Source organism: Scheffersomyces coipomensis (assembly GCF_036884675.1).
Source record: "Scheffersomyces coipomensis strain NRRL Y-17651 chromosome Unknown DFJ63scaffold_1, whole genome shotgun sequence".
NCBI classification, from domain to species: Eukaryota; Fungi; Ascomycota; class Pichiomycetes; order Serinales; family Debaryomycetaceae; genus Scheffersomyces; species Scheffersomyces coipomensis.
This window is the reverse complement of record NW_027042892.1, coordinates 1,235,497-1,254,660: the sequence shown is the minus strand read 5'-3', so window position 1 is coordinate 1,254,660 and position 19,164 is coordinate 1,235,497. Positions and strand designations below refer to the sequence as shown.

The 19,164-nt window shown below is 32.0% G+C and overlaps 7 protein-coding genes across 7 annotated transcripts; 3 read left to right on the top strand and 4 right to left on the bottom strand. All coding sequences in view use genetic code 12, as the record gives it.

Moving 5' to 3' along the window:
* Positions 1 to 2,319: 2,319 nt before the first annotated feature.
* ANP1 (Anp1p) lies at positions 2,320 to 3,675 on the bottom strand (the record flags this gene model as incomplete). The annotated part of the gene is made up of 1 exon (XM_064904637.1): positions 2,320 to 3,675. One exon carries the CDS (start codon positions 3,673 to 3,675, stop codon positions 2,320 to 2,322), a length of 1,356 nt encoding a protein of 451 aa, XP_064764747.1.
* A 1,418-nt stretch (positions 3,676 to 5,093) lies between these two features.
* Positions 5,094 to 8,857, bottom strand: SMC2 (condensin subunit). Its single transcript, XM_064906718.1, has one exon. It carries the CDS (start codon positions 8,666 to 8,668, stop codon positions 5,147 to 5,149), a length of 3,522 nt encoding a protein of 1,173 aa, XP_064764746.1. The 5' UTR covers positions 8,669 to 8,857; the 3' UTR covers positions 5,094 to 5,146.
* MSU1 (Msu1p) lies at positions 8,858 to 12,653 on the top strand. Its single transcript, XM_064907623.1, has one exon. It carries the CDS (start codon positions 8,968 to 8,970, stop codon positions 12,577 to 12,579), a length of 3,612 nt encoding a protein of 1,203 aa, XP_064764745.1. The 5' UTR covers positions 8,858 to 8,967; the 3' UTR covers positions 12,580 to 12,653.
* DAL7 (Dal7p) lies at positions 12,654 to 14,660 on the top strand. Its single transcript, XM_064906717.1, has one exon. The coding sequence runs from the start codon at positions 13,030 to 13,032 to the stop codon at positions 14,611 to 14,613; it is 1,584 nt and encodes a 527-aa protein (XP_064764744.1). The 5' UTR covers positions 12,654 to 13,029; the 3' UTR covers positions 14,614 to 14,660.
* An 8-nt stretch (positions 14,661 to 14,668) lies between these two features.
* On the top strand, positions 14,669 to 15,786 carry DFJ63DRAFT_22476 (uncharacterized protein). Its single transcript, XM_064904222.1, has one exon. It carries the CDS (start codon positions 14,818 to 14,820, stop codon positions 15,760 to 15,762), a length of 945 nt encoding a protein of 314 aa, XP_064764743.1. The 5' UTR covers positions 14,669 to 14,817; the 3' UTR covers positions 15,763 to 15,786.
* UTP15 (snoRNA-binding rRNA-processing protein) lies at positions 15,787 to 17,710 on the bottom strand. Its single transcript, XM_064904223.1, has one exon. The coding sequence runs from the start codon at positions 17,332 to 17,334 to the stop codon at positions 15,811 to 15,813; it is 1,524 nt and encodes a 507-aa protein (XP_064764742.1). The 5' UTR covers positions 17,335 to 17,710; the 3' UTR covers positions 15,787 to 15,810.
* RPL3 (60S ribosomal protein uL3) lies at positions 17,623 to 18,977 on the bottom strand. The gene has a single exon (XM_064906716.1). It carries the CDS (start codon positions 18,920 to 18,922, stop codon positions 17,756 to 17,758), a length of 1,167 nt encoding a protein of 388 aa, XP_064764741.1. The 5' UTR covers positions 18,923 to 18,977; the 3' UTR covers positions 17,623 to 17,755.
* Between the last annotated feature and the right edge of the window lie 187 nt (positions 18,978 to 19,164).

The window sequence follows — 19,164 nt, the reverse complement described above, 5'->3', positions numbered from 1 at the left end:
GTGGGTATACTTAACAAAATCAGATAAGCTTGCAGGCGGAATACCAAACCATACCAAACCAAATCAAATCAAATCAAATCAATCCGAACCAAACCAAATAAAAAAGCATTTGGCGCAAGTTCGGTGAAAATAAAATTTATTTTTTGGAGCCATTTAAAAATATTTTTTTTATTGTCTTTTTCTTTCTATTTTGAAGTACCTAAACTGTAAAAACTCTAAAAAATGTTAAATTGTTTTTTTTAAACAAAAAATAATGTGTACAAAATAAGTGAATCTTGCATAATTTAACATGTAAATTGTGAGGTGGAACAATACCTCTATGATATTTTCAATCTCCCCCTCCCCCTTCCATTTACGCCCATGGATCAGCAGAGCTTTTTTCTTTTTCAGTTACTGAGATTCATAGATCCCCCACCTCCCCCTCTCTATTCTCCCTAACTTTTTGTAACTCGAAAATACTCGCTACACACTAAATCCAAGTTGGCAAATGCCCTTCCTAATTGGTATTATTTTTTAGGGACATCAACTGGTAGTGGACAAATCTTTACTGATGGAGATCATAATAAACACTATTATTTGTTTATGGCGGTGATTTAAACTTTATATTGTTACGGAGCTCACTAATTTTATATCGTTTGTAAGTGCACATTGTTGAAAAATTTCAATGCTGGTAGCAACAACTCAAAAAATTCTTAAAACGTTTCTTTCGTTCAATTGATCAGTAGGTTGGTTCTGAATGGTTACATAAACAAATCCAAAAAGTGGAGAAAGTGTTCATATGTATGAAGTTGATTCAAATGATTTGAAAAATAATTATACTTCTAATGCCTGTTGTTGTTACATGATTTATGTTTCTAGCCAGCCATCTTCTCATTTTCGTAGGGAGTCAAATCAAAATATTTTTTTGTTGTTTTTGTTTTGACTTGCTCGCTATTTTTTTGCGACTCTAATGAGAAAAGTTTGCTACTCTATTTGAGATGAGGGAGTAGTTTCAGTGCGTATGACGAGATCATTTTTTTATAGTTGCCTTCACAATTATCTACTTGCTGATCTCAAGTAAATTTAGGCTTTTCAACTAAAGTTTGATTTAGCTTTATTCCAAGCAAGCAGCAGGCAAGCCAATAAAAAGTTTTCAAACTGTAACTTTAATTGTTCGTAAATCAAATTAGATACGTCATATAGGGAGCTTATAAAGAAGCAAAAAATGGCAAGGTTTTTCCTGAAAGATTAATGCTTAATTTGATTAGATTAAGAAAATCAATATATGCTTTGTTATGATCAACCTTATGTAATTTAACTTCGTCAAAGCAAATCCATTGAATTTCTAATATTTGTTTTTTGATTAAGACATCTGCTGACCGCTTAATCTATAATTAAGTGAGCTAAAAAAAAGCTTGGTTTTAGAGATTAACTTTGCTTATGTCAAAGTGACGTAAATTAATGTATCCATTTAGTACTTGAATCAAATGAAGATCTTGTCTAAATATCGTTGAAATATTTTGTGATCGCTTACCTAACCTCGGCTTGATATGGGTCAGCTTGGACCTAACTAGGCTAATAAAAATTTTAATTGTAAAATTTTGCAAATTATAGATGAAATGAAATTTTATGATGTGAAATTATGAAATATGAGTAACTTGATTTTTCATCTTCTACAGATACCGATGAATGTTTAATCCGTAAACACAATGCTATGCTCGATGACAACAAGAAAAGCATCGGCCTACTGATAGTGAATTGGGTCCCTTTCAGCAGGGATGAATCATGGGCCAACCCATAACCTGTAAAATATTTTTTGACTAGAAGTATCTAAAAATAAATCTGAAAAATTATTAGCTATGTCATCTCAACCTGTAGTAATAGCAACGGTTGCAATGGGAAATTAATTACTTGCATTTCTTAAATCTCTCTCTCTCTCTCTCTCGCCTATATTTTTTTAACTATCGAATAGAACTAACTCAAAGCTAATATGGTAGTAAAGTCCAATTGTTACTTGGCTCATAAGATCTGATCGGTTATTTTAACAATGATAGCGATAAGCAGGACAATAATATAATTTTTTTTTCTTTCTTAATAATAAAGTCTTTATTAAATAACTAATTTACAAATATATATTTCGAATAATAAACTAGAGAAATGAAATTATGAACGGACATGATGCAGTTAATTTGACGGTACCGATGAATTCAGAGACCATCGTCATTGTGGTCTTTTGACGACAATGGTAGTAGGATGAAAAAGCTTTATTTATTTCTTTTTTTTTTCTTTTCGATGAAAGCTTTTTTTTTTTTTGCAATTTCAACTTTTGATCTTAATTCGTTAAGGGTTGAAATCAGCTAAATGAATATCATTCTTATGAGTCTCATCTATATCAAATTCATCGATCCCTGACCAATCGACTTGAATTGGTCTTAATTTACTCATATCTGTATTCTTTAAGAACATAGATCTTTCTATTTGCCAAGTATCTTGAACATCATCAAAAGCCTTATTCCATACTTTATCATAAACCTTTTTAATTTTAGCAGCTTCCTTTTGTCTTGACTCTTCTAATGCCATCCATTCCATATGTTTTAAATCATCGGAAGATGGTTCATAAATATGCCAAATAACATAATGAGGTAACCCTACCACGGAATAACCCATTCTCTTACTTAATTTTCCAAATGCTTCTGTTTCAGCATGTTTTTCAAATGAAAATGCTGGGAAATGTGAACCTGTTCTAAACACTTTTGCTTTAGTTAAAATTGAAACCCCACCAATACCATCTAAATCCATTTCAACTTCAGGATCTCCATAAGGATCTCGAAGATAAGCTAAATGAGGTCTCCAAGTTTGATATTCAACATAACCTTCTACTATACAAGCATCTTCATCTAAAGTATCAGCTAATTGTAAACCACCATCTGATTCTTGCCATGAATTTAAATCATAAGGTTGTTGATTACCTAACCAATCAGGTAAAGGTCTCCAAACATTGGGAACTATAACATCTTTATCATGATGCATTAAATCTTCTAAAATTGTAGGAGGAACAGTTTCGACATCGGCATCTCTCCAATAAACATGAGAATGATAAGGTTTTACCGCTACTGTCCATAACCAATTTCTTGCTCTTGCCATTAATTTTCTTCTTGGACCTTGAGCAGCAAAACCATGTCTATCAGAAAAACCTTGACCAATAATTTGACCAAAATCTTTTTCATATATTTCAATTTCACCAAATCTTTTTGATGTATCATGATTATTTTGAATTTCCATTAAATTTTTCTTTAAAGCTTCTAAAGTATCATCAGAAGAATCACTTACTAAGAATGCTAAATCAATTAGATTATGAGGATAAGTTAAATTTTTCATATGACCAAAGAACATGGGTAAATGAGAGGATGCATCTCTTAAAGGAACTAAGAATAACACTCGTTCTTCTAATTGCCAACCATTGGCAGATCCTTGATATTGATCTAAATCATAAAATTGTACAGTAGGGACTTTTTTAAAATCAGGAGTATATAAAGTTGGAGTTGAATAATCTATTACCCCCACTTTTAGGATTATAAATATTATGGTGAATATTATCCCTATGAATATTATTAGAAATTTTATGTATTCGATTATTTTTGAATAATATTTTTGATAAAATTTCTTCGTCGGTTGATCTAGATTATATGCGTCCATGATTATATGTGATTATGCTGAAGTAATGTACAAATGCTAGAAGAGATGAAAGTTGTTGATAGATATGAATGTATAAATATTTGAGATGATGATAATTATAAAAAAAGATAATACGGATGTATATGATGGGATGAAATATAATGAATAAAATTTGATTGATGACGGAGGAGTAATGAATAAGGATAAACAAAGCCAAGCTAATCAGTTAGGCGGAGAAGTAAACAAGATATAAAGGAAGGAAGGAAGGGATCGATCGGTTGATGGAAGAAAGGATGAATGGTTTGAACAGGCTGTTTGATATAGATAGATATGGGAGATAGGAACTAAGGCACAGTTGTCTACTTAATCCAAACTAGATCCAATGATTCGATGTACAGACACAGTGTCTAAATGGCTGGGTTGGTTGGTTGGTTGGTTGATTGGATGGATCCTATCGCTATGCTGATGGATTGAAGATGATGATGTTGATGATGACGAGGAAAAAGTTGATGTTTAAACGGACAAAATTGTGATCTATGAGAGTGAGAGGGAACAACAAAATTTTGGAAATGACAAAATGTCTGCTTCAACTTTTTTTTTTTTAATTGTTTTTTTTTTTTTTTCTTAAATTTTAATTTGATTCCCTTTTCTAAGCTTCAATTAAAAATGGAAGTGCAGAAATGGAGAAGGAAGAGGAGGAAGAGGAAGAGGACCGTAAATTCCACGCTATTACAATTGAGAATATAGTGTTACAAAATGACTACAGCATCTGGCTATAGTTGCGAACCTTCGACATATTTAGTCGCCGATTAGAGATATTATTATTATTATTTGCCCTTATATAGTTAAAAGTACAGGAGGAACGAAGGAATGAGTGTGGTGAATTTTTCCTAAACTATGTATTAATCCGGGTAATAGAGGTCAAAATAATAACACCAACGACGAGGGAGCGATCAGACACGACATTTTTTTTTTTTTTTAAATTTTGGTTTAAAAAATATTTTTTGACTGATTTCTTCTTTTTTTTGGTCAGTGTAAAGGAAACTATAAATTATTTTTTATTTTAAAAATGTCTGATAAAACCTTCGTTTACAAGGGGGTTTAGTTATGGAAATCCCATTTATTTAAAGGGTATGTGTCTGAATTAGTACTGTACGTGGAAACGCGTCAATTATATTAACTATATATATATACTATCAAACAGTTAGTTTATACGTTTTTAATTACAGCCTTTCTATTTAACAATAAAACTTATCAATGTGATGTAGGTTATATCATCATTTAACAAAGCAAGTATACGAGAATTTCAAGTATTTGATGTTTTGATTTAATGGCTTTTGTTGACATTTCTAAAAAAAGCAACTCAAACTCAAATTATAGTTTTCTTAGTTTCTTTTTTTTCTTGACATCCCAGTCATGTGACGCCAAGCACATGATTATAATTATGATTATAATCATAATTATAATCATTATCATAACCATTACAGTATCGTTACATAACTGATACAACTGATGTTCCATCTTGGAAACGAGTTCTGAATACTCGGTTGGCATTAGTGAACATCCCTTCCTTCAATGAAACCACTATAAACTGAGAACCTTTAAATCTGGTCTTAATTAAATGTCCAATGTTTTGAGTATGTGATAAATCTAATGCGGCATCAACTTCATCAAGAATATACATTGGAGCAGGTTTGAATTGTAATAAAGCCATGATTAATGATAATGCTATCAATGATCTTTGACCTCCTGATAATTCAACTAAACTTTCCTTCCAAACTTCTCCCAATTTAACTTTAACTTCTAACCCTTTTGTAACATCCATCATATTAACTGGAACTAATTTAGCAAATGATCCTGGTAATAAATCAGCAAAGATTTGACCAAAATCAATGGAAACCTTTTGATACGTGGTATTTAAAGTATCTCGTTTATATCCATTCAATTTATCTATAGTACCAATAATCTTATTTTTATCCTTTTCAATTGTTTTAACCATTTGCTTTAAGGACGTTTCTTTCTTCTCTACATTATCAATCATACTCATGATATTTGGATTAACTTTCCGTCTCATACTAGTGAATTTTTCTTCTAATATGCCCAATTGTTCTTTCGATTCTTCTAAATTAATATTTGGATTGTTTTCAATTAAATTATTTATAACTTGAATATCAGTCACCCATTCATTTTCATGAATTAATTCATCCAATTTAACCTTTAATACTTTAGTAACACCAACAGATTTCTCTAATTCATGATTCAACTTTTGTAATTGTAATTTGATTTCATTACTTAAATCATTCTTACTTTTAATCACAAGATTCAATTCATTAATTTCTTCATCTAATCCTAATAAATTAGCTCGTTCTTCATCTAATTCAGCTTTATTGATTATTAATTGATCATTAAACTTTTCAATATCTATATTGATTGATTTTTCCTTTCCATCAAGTTCTTGAATACTGGCATTCACATTTATAATACTTTCTTCAATATTCTTTAATTCTGATTTTTGTTGATCATTTTCAATTTGTAAATTTTGATATTGTTCAGTTAATTCATCTAATTTGGATTGTTGTTTATTAATAACTTTCTTTAATTTATCAACTTCTTGTTTTAAATCTTTGATTTTGGTTCCTTTATCATTACTAAACTCTTTAATATCTTGTTCGATTCTTTTAATTGATTGTTCATAATTCAAACAATTGGTTTCTTCAGTATTTATTTGATTATTTAAATCATTGATTTCAGCCTCATTAGCTTCATTCTGTTTCAAAATCATAGATGATGGATTATGACTTAATTTCTTCTCTAACAATTCTAATTCATGCTTCTTTAAATAAATCTCATTACTTAATTCTCTCGTACTATCAATTAAGCCTTGTTTATAAGAAATTTCTTGTTGAACAGTTTGTAATTCATGATTGACATGTTTCACTTGTTGATATATTTTATTATATTGTTGGATTTTAATTAAAATAGATGAATCGTTTCTTCTAGACCCACCAGAAAGATTACCTTCAGGATCATAAACATCTCCTTCTAAAGTAATTGATCTACTACGAATCTTAGGATCAAAAGTAATGATCTTTGCAGTATTAGGATCATTACAAATGAATGTGCTTCCAAAAATATATTGCATTGCTTTAGTTAATTCATCTTCAAAATCAATCAAATTAATTGCTAATTCAACCTTATTTGGTGCCAATTGTTTAGCATAATTAATGGTTTGTTGATCTATAGCATAAGCATTAATCTTGTCCAATGGAATGATAGTAACTCTTCTTCTCAACTGTCCTCTTTCCAATAATTGAGTAGCAGTATCGGAATCATCCACCACAACATTATACAATCTTCCACCAGCACATACTTGTAAAGCTAATGCCTTTTCGAATGATTGATCTGGTAATAAGAATAATTGAGATACTAAACCTCTAACAGCATTATCATCAAAGTTCACAGACGGTCTTGAATAATGAAACTCGATATTATTATTTCCAAGATCTCGTTTCACATAATTCAACTCGTTATTTAACTTTTGGAATTCTTTATTCAATTTTAATTCCTGTTCTCTTAACTGTATCATTTCATCTGGATCAAAACCTAATTGATCTCGTACACGTTGTTCATTGGTTTCAATTTCTGATTTATATTGATTTATACCTCCTAATAAGGATTCATTCTCTTGTTTTGCCTTCTGTAGCTTGATGGAATCATTTTTTATTTGATTTTCAAGATGATTGATTTTTAATTTAGATGTCTTTATAAAATTTCGGGATCCATTTAATTTTTCTTTACTTTCATTTAATTGACTTGTATAACCAGAACTAACATTACCAGAAGATGACATACCGGTTGATAATGATGAAAGTAACTCTTCTTTAGTATTAAACTCCTCTTTTAATCTATTCAACTCTTCAGTTGATTGTTTAAATTTAGATTCAAAGCTATTATAATTGTCAGCATTGTTATCAAGATTTAATTGAGTTTCCTTAAGTTGTTGTTCGTACCTCTCCTTTTTCTTAATTTCATCCTTTTTGTTGTCTTCCGTTATATCTTTTGAAGTAGTTAATCTTGCTATTTCATTACTTAATGCAACTTCTCGCTGTTCTAATTCTTTTAATTTACCCTCACTATCCAATTCACGTTCTCTTTTTAGTTTAATCTGATTTAAATCTTCATTTAAACTAGCAATTTCTTGATCTAATTTTTGGATTTCATTATTTAAATCAATAATCTTAGATTCATTTTCATTCAAAAAGTTGGATTGATTAGTGAAATTCTTGGATAATTTAATATAATCATGAGCAACAGTTATTCTACTTAACTTTTCAAGATCAGTTTGAATTTGTTGAAATTCAAGAAAATTTCTCTTATCACTTCTTAATTTCTCCAATTTTGGTTCGATTTCTTCCTTTAACAAAGTTCTAATCTCAGTTAATTTTGCTTCTTTCTTAGCCATAGTCTTTTGGGCTTTATCTTTACGTTCTTCAAATGTCCTGGTACCTGCAGCTTCTTCAATTAAAGACAAAATTTCAGCTGGTTTCATATTCAACACTTTTGTAATTTTACCTTGCATAATTAAGAAATTAGGATTATTAATATTCAACTGAACCGATTGAAACAAGTTCAAAACAGTTTGTTGTTGAGCTTTATGACCATTAATCAAATACTTAGAACTCCCTCCTAAGATGACTTGTCTAGTAACACTTATAGTCGTACAGTTTTCAAAACCGATTGGTGATTTGGATATTTCAGAATTATTAAACACAATCGTGACACTGGCTTTGGTAACACCAGCTTGTCCTCTTTTATATATTAAATCTTGTAAATTCGATGCTCTCACCGTTGTCATCGACGCTATCCCCAATACAAAACATATAGCATCTAAAATATTTGATTTCCCTGATCCATTTAATCCTGTAATGGCATTGAATTGATGATCCCAACCAGATATAACAGTACGTGTGGCATAGGATTTGAACCCATCAAGAATAAGTTCCTCTACCTTCATCGTCTATATCTCAAAACCTTTGTAGAACTAGATGATGATGGAGATGGAGATGTTTATGATTTTGACAGCCATTTCAGTTATAGGTATTTGTTTTTGTTTATTCTTTCAACTTTGTACCTAATTGCGCGTATCGATCTAGACTTCCTAATTAGGAAACGTACAATTCTGATTTCTTTTAAGAATAAAAGTTTAGTATTCACGTGACTTTGTCATCTTAGTTAAAAGAAAATTTATATATTGTAAAAGTTAGTAGTATAAAGACTGATAATTGTTGCAATAATCCTTAAATGAACATATAGATGTTACGAATACGACAAAGACCGTCATTGTCTACAAGTCTCACGTTGATAAGGCATAAGTATGTTGGTCGTGATCGTGAAGGAGGAATTTCTTTCAAATACAAAGAAGGAATAAGAAAGACAAGAAATGACAGAGGTAAATTGTATTCTACGGTAAATGAATCTCCAAGTTATAATAATGATAGAAAACAGTCATCCAAGAGGTTCGACTCAGATAAGAAAGAGTCCAAGAGCCACGATAATAGCGAATTAAAACATTCCTTTCTTAAGGTTCATACCGAGTTGGATCTTTTGAAGAAGCATTCTGAACATACAAAAGTGCAGCCAAAAACATTGGTTAGTGATAATACCTTTGATGCCATGAAAAAGATTATTTCTGATACGGCTAATGATCCTGTTAGAGGAGGTAAGACCAAACAATTCTTTGATCCTGAAAATAAAACGTTGAACTTAGGCTTAAGTAATAAGATATTATTCAAGCAAATATTTGGTGGTACCAAAGATCGTATGGATAAAAGATATGGAGATAGTTCTAAGGCTTGGTTACAAAAATTTCATGACATTACAGAAAGTCTCCCTAATGATAATCCCTCTATGCCCAAATATAAGTATTTTAAACAGAAAATCCAACTGTTCATGGTAAATGCTACCATACTGCCTGAAGTCGGTTATAATTCTATATCGATTGGTGATATAGTTATGCTTCAAGATGATAACGTTAATTTCTATATGTTAGTCAAATGTCCCAACAGTCTTTATTCTCAAGCTTATGTCTTCATTGATAATAGAGGTGAAATCATTCATGCCAGTAAGGCCAGTATAAGAATTAGATTTCCAAGTATTATCCCAAAGGAATATCACGAATTAATAGAAAGCCTTATTCAATTAGAAACCAAATATTTGGATATAGCTCCAATAGGTACAACTGATGAAAAATTTTCCCGATCAAATAATTCTTTACCTGAATCATTGAAGGATAAACAGGACGATTTTGAGTCAAAGGAAGAATTGGTTGAAGGTGAAGGGTTTGGAAATTCTTCCCAGGATGATTTCTTAGTTGCCCAAGCATCATCTCAACTCTTAACTAATACAAACGTTAACACTTTTCATGTTCCATTAGCGGCAAGAGATTTTTATTCAAAGGCGTTAACTGATTTATCGATTCAATCGTTTAATGAAATGTCAGAGGTGAATGCAAAGTTGGAATTATTACATCGTAAACTTCAATATGATGAAAATGGTGATTTGATTAATATTCCAAGATCAATAAGTATCTTTGAAATTTTATACTACATGGAAGATGCAAACTTTTTGAAAATAAAAGATTCAACAACAAGGGGTAATGAAACTTCGTTATCATTGTTAGGTAAACAGTTGAAGCAAGACATTGAATATGATACCCAAAAATATCCTATTGCTAGATTTTTAGCATTGATTTTGGCAATAAGAAAACAAGCAAGACTTTGGAGTATAGATAAGAGCAAGGCAAGTTTTACCCCATTAAGTGTTACCATATTACCCATAACCAATGCTATTTTAGTAGACAAGATCGTTAACTATTTGAAATTTGAAAAAGGAAATATCGATTTTGCTAAATACTACGAATCTAAAATTTTAGGTGAATCAATTCCAAAGCCAAAATATTATGACGACGTAATCAAGGTGTTTAAGGATTACATTGTTGGTAACTTCACCAGTGATCCAACCCTCGAAACTGCTTTAGTATCGATTATTAGATTGATTGATGATTCTTCTCAGGCTACGTCTACTGATAAGGCAAAAGAAATAGGCTTCACTTATGAATATTCCAGAGCCAGAGCATATATGATATTAAAGGAAATTGGAGAATTATCAGAAGATCTAGAAGATCCAATAGGATGGTCAAGGCAATTGAATTTGCCAGGAAGTGGTACCAGTTTAATGTCGGATTTAGTAGGTAGGTACTATAATTACGTTGAAAATATTCTTACTAAAGAAGATATAGACGAAATATCTGCCACATCTGAATCTAGCTCACCAGCAGATATTAAATCTTTAGATTCATTTGGCGAAGAAACAACGAGCGATGAAGCTGGAAAATTAATCTTTGATGATGTTTACAAGTCAGACCCTTTAGAAACTTTGAGAGAAGATTTTGGCGATGTGCCAGTTTATTGTATAGATTCAGCAGATGCTCATGAAATTGATGACGGTATATCACTTCATACCGAAGGTGATAAATATGTTGTGTCTGTACATGTTGCTAATCCAACGTCGTATTTAAAGCCAAATTCAATTACCAGTACTATAGCATTTGGTAGGACTTCAACCACATATACCCCCGAAAAGGCTTATATGATGTTGCCGAAGTTAATGTCTGACATTTCCGGATTAGGAGTTGATGGTAAAAAAGTTAGAGCATTCACAGTCCAATATAGATTGAACAAGAAGTTGGTTGACGATTATATTGGGTTAAAATTAGACGATCCTAATAACGAAACTGACGATTCGTTAATCAAAAGAGCCCTTAACGAAATCAATCAGTCTATTGATGTAAAATTTGTTAGTGTAAAGAACTTTCCTCAGAATTTCACGTATGACGCTGTTGATCTGTTATTGAACGAACAAGAGAAAATACAAAGATTTAAGGCAAATGCTTCTGATGATTTACATTTTAACAATTTATTCAGATTACATGGAATTGCTTCGCTATTATATGATGCAAGGGTATTAGGTGGTGCAACAAGTCTTAATAGCGATATGGGTAATATTAAAGTGTTCAAGAATTTCGATGATCTAAATATATCAAAGTCCGGCAGTCAATTGATAGCGGATGGCTCCAATAAGACTATTCAATTGTCAAGTACAACTAATAATAGGTCGTCAAAATCTATTTTCTTAGTAACCCAGCATATGATCTTTGCTAACTATTCAGCTGCCAGTTTTGCAAATAAAAATGATATTGGATTTATCTACAGAGGTCAAGAGTTGAACTTAGCTCCAGCTGTTCGCGAAGAGTTAAATCAATTGATTGGAAAGGGAAAGAAATTTAATGTGCCACTTTCAGAGGAGGATAACTCAACCATCATTGCAATTACAACAGGAGCTAAGTTTGTTACCAAGCCAGTAAAGCATGAATCATTGGGCATTGATTATTATTCAAATGTTACCTCTCCATTAAGAAGATACGTGGATATGATCAATCATTGGAAGATTGGTGAATATTTGTTAAATAAATCGAACCCAACTTCTCAACCTGTTATTGCAAATAATGAATTACGATTCATAGCAAATTATTTACAGAATGGAGAAATAATGAATAAACAACATCAACGTATTTCTGATAAATTTTGGGAAGGAATTCTTTTAAAGGAAATTTCAAGGTCAAAAGAGAATGGTGATCATCTGTTTAAATTCAGACTCTTAATACAAACTAGTCCGAAATTGGGTGATTCTATCAATGTAAAAACTTTGGGCTTAGGTCACTTGAAGGCAAAGCTTTCGGTTTCGGATCGTTTATTAGAGGAATATAACAGTGGAGAGTTAAAAGTCGGAAGTGTATTAGAATCAGACGATATAAAGATAGTCAAAGTAGACTTTGTAGAAGATGAATTAGTTTTTGAATATAATTGATATTCAAGTATGTACATATTATAGATCTTGTAAATAGAATTTAACTTGTAACAATAGAAGATATTAATAGTAAGACTCGGTACAAAATCGTAAACTATCTCTTATCATTATTATTTGAAATCCAATTTAAGTAATTGGCGACCATAAACTGGGTACTAAGGGCTATTATAGAAAAAATTCTTGGGTTGTTGCTGAGAAAATATGATTCGTTTCGAATTCCGCTTAGCCGCCCCATATTGCGCTTTGGGGGACCCCCAAAAGCCTCTAACTAAACTAACTAAATATTGCTGCTGTAGTTCCCCGAATCAGACACTAACGAAATAAGGTTTGAAATTGGTTATCAATTCCATAATTCAAATGAAGCTGATAAGGTAGATTTGGAATACTATTTAAAGAAAGATACTTTTCAATGGTTTTTTTGACATCGAAACTTTTTCAACTTCAGAAGTTATGATGGACTCCGACAAAGCTTCAGCTTCAGTTGATTTACATACGATTTCAAGTAAGCTTACTCATGGTACTGAGAAAGGAAAGCATTCAAAATTCTCTATTAAAGAATTAATTGAAGAACAAGATGAAAATGAAATAGTTGGTTTTGAATTATATGAGAGAGCTCAAGATATCTCTGCAGAAGAAGAAGAAATGATTAGAAAGAAAGTCTTGCGGAAAGTAGATATGAGAATTGTCCCATTGTTATGTGTTACTTACACTCTTCAATTTTTAGATAAGCTTTCACTTAATTATGCCTCAGCATACTCCATGAATGCAGATTTAGATTTAGTTGGACAAAGGTATTCTTGGGTAGCTGCGATATTCAATTTTGGATATCTTTTCTGGGCATTTCCAGGTAATTACATCATTCAAAGAGTACCTGTGGCAAAATACACTGGTTTATTGATCTTCTCTTGGTCTATTATTCTTATTGGTCATATTGGATTAAAGAATTATGGTGGTGCTTTAGTTATTAGATTCATTCTTGGAATGTTTGAGGCGCTGATTAGCCCTTCTTGTATGCTTATTTGTGGTTCATTTTATACTGTAAAGAATCAGCCAATTAGAATGTGTATTTTCCTTTCATTCAATGGAGTTGCAACAATGCTTGGAGCACTTTTAGGATTTGGATTAGGTCATGCAGAACTGTCAAGTTTGAAACCATGGAAACTTATTTTCTTAGTTATTGGATTGCTTAATTTTATTTGGTCATTTATTTTTATTTGGTTATGTCCTGATTCACCCGATAAAGCCAAATTCTTAACTGAAGAGGAAAGGGCAGGGTTGGTAAAAGAAGTTGCAACCAATAATCAAGGTATCAAAGATTCACATTTTAAAAGATATCAAGTACTTGAAGCCTTCTCCGATTTAGGTGTATGGATGATAGGTTTGGTTGGTCTTGCTAGTGGGGTAATTAATGGAGGAGTGTCAAATTTTTCATCTTCACTTATTAAAGGATATGGGTTTAGTGGATTGAATGCCACAGCATTGCAGCTTCCAACCGGTGCAATCGAGCTTGTTGTTGTTGCTGTTTCAGGGTTTATTATATTCAATGTTAAGAACTCTCGTTGTATCGTTTTATTTTGTATTTGTATAATACCACTAGCAGGTCTAATTGGTATTCATGTTATAGATTTACATCACAAATGGGCATTAGTGGGATGTACATTCTTACAATTTATTGTTGGAGGTCCAGTTATTTTAAGTTGGATCTTATTGAATGCAAACGTATCAGGGTTTTCGAAGAAAACGATATCAAATGGTATTTGGTTTGCACTTTACGCTTCTGGGAATATAGTAGGAGCCAATATTTTCTTTGCTAAACAGGCTCCAAAATACAATAGTGGTATGATTGGGTTGATTGTTTGTTATGTTGGTATAATGTCCATTGCCATAGGTTATAGACTTCTTATGATGTACAGAAATAAAAAGAAAAATGAATTACAAGGAGGTTATGATTCTGAAAAAGAGGAACAAGCCATTCTTGATGGGTTCAAAGGAATGACAGATTTTGAAAACCCTGGATTTAGATATTGTTTATAGATTTAGTCACTGTATATATTTCAAATTGAATGAATAAGAATTTCTTTGCAACCAATACATAGCGGGATCTTGAATTTGTGAATCACCGAAAATTAAAAATATTTTTGATCGCGATAAAAATATGAAAAACATAAACATCGTCACAAGATCAACTGATCAGTTAGCTCATTCTTACATGCTGTTAATGATAATCATATAGTTACAATGAATTCCGTGATTCTGAGTTCGTCGTCATTGCAAAACTCGTTTATTAACACCATAGATCATTTACCTTGTGATGTGATACGATCACTATGGCTTATCCAATCATGTAATATACACATCAACAAAAGTAGAAACAAACTAAATATACTATTAGAAGAACTACAGACACTATCACCAAATGAGACATTCCACCAGAAGGAACTCATACGTGAAATGATTCAATTGAAATCTACCATTAGCAGGTATACTGTTGAATCTATAAGCGAAGTGAAAGCCATGAATAATCAACTTATAACGCACAAACTAGTTCTTTCAGATGAGTTAACAGAACTTCAACACATTTATGAAGCTCGTTCCAGTCAGATACGAGATAATCGAGAAGTCAACGAAGGGTTAAGGAAACAATTGATTGAACATTATAAAGAAAATCCATTAATTTCGCAACAGGAAGCATTAAAAGAACGAGAACAAGCAAATAAGCTAGAAGCAAAGAAAAAGAAACAAGCTGCATCAGATTCATCAGGTTTAAAATTACTACTCAAAATCCCTCATAAAGTAAGCAAACACAAACTTAGTGTCAAGAGTGTATCACGTTCTAACAAAGCAAAGATTCCAAAGATAAAGAAGAAGGTTCAAAAGCCAATTATAATAGAAGAAGAAGAACCTGAAGAAATTCCGGTCGAGGATGAAGAAGCATTGAAGACTTATTGTTTCTGTAATCAAGGTTCTTTCGGTGAGATGATAGCTTGTGACAACGAAGACTCGTGTCCTAATGGAGAGTGGTTTCATTATAAGTGTGTGGGTTTATTAAATCGAGTTGAGGCTCTTAAGTATACTACGGGAAAACTTAAATGGTTTTGTTCTGATCATTGTCGAGAGATTGTTGAATCAAAGGAAGCAGCCATAGCAGAAAGGAAAAAGAAAAAGAAGAGAAGAAAGTGGTAAACGATTTCTATAGTACAAATATTATATTATAATTATTTATATGCATATTTAAACTGTAAGTAATTCTAACATACCTCCAATTTCATTTGCTTCTTTACACTTTTTAATCTCAACGTTAACTCTCTTTAACAAGTTAGAAAAGCATTCTTCAAGAACAGCACTCTTATCTATAAGCGATCCATACATTTCTAAGATCACAGCTATGTAATCACAGATTAAATTGAATGATCTAATATCTTCCAAGTTCTTAGTAAACCATTGTAAAATTGGTAATAATGATATTTCATCTCTACCGTACAATGAAATTCTTATTTTACCTCTCTTTTTCAATTCATTAAGGACAGTAATGGTCTGTTCTTTTGGTAAACCTGAAGCAAAAGCACTATCTAAAGCTTCTGACCATCTAAATGCATTCAAATGTTTTTCAAATTGTTTCAATTTCTTAGTTTGAACAGTACTGGAATGGATAATACGATGTTCTTCTTCACCTAAGTAATCTTTACCTTTCATCATTCTATTATAAGCATTAGATCTTTCTTGTTTCACACCTTGTTTCACTTTTGGTTCAGTCTTTCTAGTACGGATTGAAATTAAACCTGAGGTTAAACCAGTAACAAAATGTTTATGGTTATTTGCTCCAGGGGATACAGCACAACTTAATACACCTCCACTTCCAAATTTCCAACCAAACTTGACTTCCCAATTGGAAGAGGTATAATCGAATATTTTAACATGACCATCTAATGAACCAACTAATAATCCTCTATCGCCAGTATTATGTAATGCAGTAGTAGTTTTAGTGAAATTGTTTAATTCACGAATTTGAGATCCTCTTGCTAAATCCCAAATTTTTACTTGGGGACCACCAGCACTTACTAAAGTAGTTGGTGAAATGGCGAGAACATTTTCAACTGGATTGTTTTGTTTGAACTCACTTATTAATTGTTTATCATTTGTGGATGAAATTCTAGTATCAAATATTCTTACAGCTCCATCATAACAACCGGTTGCGATTAAATTTGGATTTCCTGGTATGAAACTAACACTTCTGATATAATCCCCATGATAAGAATCATTGAATTCTAATATTGGTCCTTTGGTAGTTTGAGAGATATCATAGAATCTGACTATTCTATCATCAGATCCGGTAACTAATTGGTTACCTATAGTTGGATGGAATTTTGCTATATGAGTTGGATGACTGGATGGATTTAAACTTACTAACAAGTTACGTGGTTGATAACTATCATATATGGAGACTAAACCAGTGGCATCTGATGCCACTAATAATTTACCATCATATCTGAATTCACCGGAATATACCACATCTTTGAATCTTGAAAAGGTCTTTATAACTTGTCTAGTTTTTGATGAAAAAATTTGTATTCTGGTTGAACTAGTGATTGCAAAGTCATTTGGTGAGACGGGGTTGAAATGTATATGGGTTATAGGATGATTTTCCTTTATGAGTTGTGGATTGGCATATCCTCTCCAGTATCTTTGTTCTGGAGTAGTTTGTGAAGGTAAGGTTGGATTCCTAACCTGAGGTACTCTAGGTCTACTACTTGACATTTATGCTATTTATACGACAAACTAACGCTTTTTCTTCAATTCCAATTTGATATCTATTGGCAATGGAGGTTGAAATCTTCTTAAGACGTTATTGAGAAATATGAATATTAAACAGTACTTGATATTATGAAAGAGTTAAATCAAAATCAACTATCATATCTAACTATAGATATTTAAACTGAGATGAGAACTAAATTTTTTTTTCAAAAGTCACGTGACCGATTTTTCCAAAAATTGATTATAAGATCTGATATGGTAGCACTTTTTCTACAATTTACTTTTAAGGAATTTTTTTAAAAAAGATGTTTTTTTTAATTAAACACTATACAATTAGTTATATAAATATTCAAAGAAGAGAAGATCCTTTTCAAAATGTTTTTTTAGGGATGTTGAAGATTAAGATAGAAAAACTTAATTAAATTTATTCTAAATCTTTCTTTAAAGTACCTAAGAAAGCGTGTTTTTCAGCTGGGGTTTGGAATCTACCCTTACCGAATTTAGAAGCAGTATCAATCCATTTTAAGTTGACTTCTTCTAAAGCTCTTCTAGAGGTGTCAACGTATAAGGATTTTCTTAAAGTAACAACTCTCTTTCTGGTACCTGGAATTGAACCCTTTAATAAGACGAAATCGTTTTTAACGTTACCGTATCTAACGAAACCACCTAATGGGTTAATGGTCTTTTCAGTTCTATCGAATTCGGTAGCACCGTTAGAAGCATTTTCACCGGAACCAACTCTGTAAACCTTGTGGTTAATAGAGGTTCTGTGATGGTAACCGTTTTGACCAGCTCTAGCAACGGTCCAGTTAACATTAGCTGGATGCCAAGCACCAATACAAGCAACCTTTCTTAAACCTCTATGGGTCTTTCTTGGTAATTTCTTGGTACCCCATCTGTGGGTTACACCTTCGAAACCGTGACCTTTAGTAACAGCAACAACATCGATCATTTCATTTTGTTCAATAACGGAATCAACAGAAACGGTTTTTTCAAAGTGTTCTCTGGCCCAGTCAACTTTATCAGAAATAGAACCACCGTTAACTTGGATTTCAGCTAAATGAGCTTTCTTTTGGGATAATGGGGTCTTTTTGATTTGAGTATGAGCTAAAATTCTAACAACTGAAGCGTACTTCTTAATTCTGGCTAATTCTCTTTCAACTTGAGCACCATCTTGAGCGTATTTAGCAGAGTATTTGGTGAAAGCCTTCTTTTTAGATTTGTACCAGTTCTTGTAGAATCTTCTTCTAATTTCTTCGGATAAATGTTCAGCCCAAACAGTGGTTAATGATCTTAAACCTCTTGGAGTTTCAACGTAACCGACAACACCAACAATAACTAATGGTGGAGTGTCAACAACAGTAGCAGCTTCAACAACTTCTCTCTTGTGCATTTTAGAACCTGGTCTGTCTAAGTCTCTGACAATGGTGGTCATACCAGCTTTGTAACCTAAGAAGGCAGTTAAAGCAACTGGTTTAGATTTAACATCCTTTGGGAAGGATTTAACTCTACCTTGGTGCTTGGCAGCTCTCTTTCTTGGTAAGAAACCTAAGGAACCATGACGTGGTGCTTCGTACTTTCTGTGAGACATCTTGATATATCTATATGTGCTATTAACAACTAAAGAATTAAAAAAGAAGAAGAGTAGTTAAAAGTAGTGAAAATTTTTTTATTTGATACCCTCACACGAAGTGAAGAGGAGGATGGTACTGAAAAAAAAATTTTCAAAAAGAGAAATCGTCGTGCGCACGCAAAATTTGATTTTCTTACCGTTTCCTGTATATAAATACCAGATTTGTGCTCATATTTACAATGGATCATGATATAAGTTAC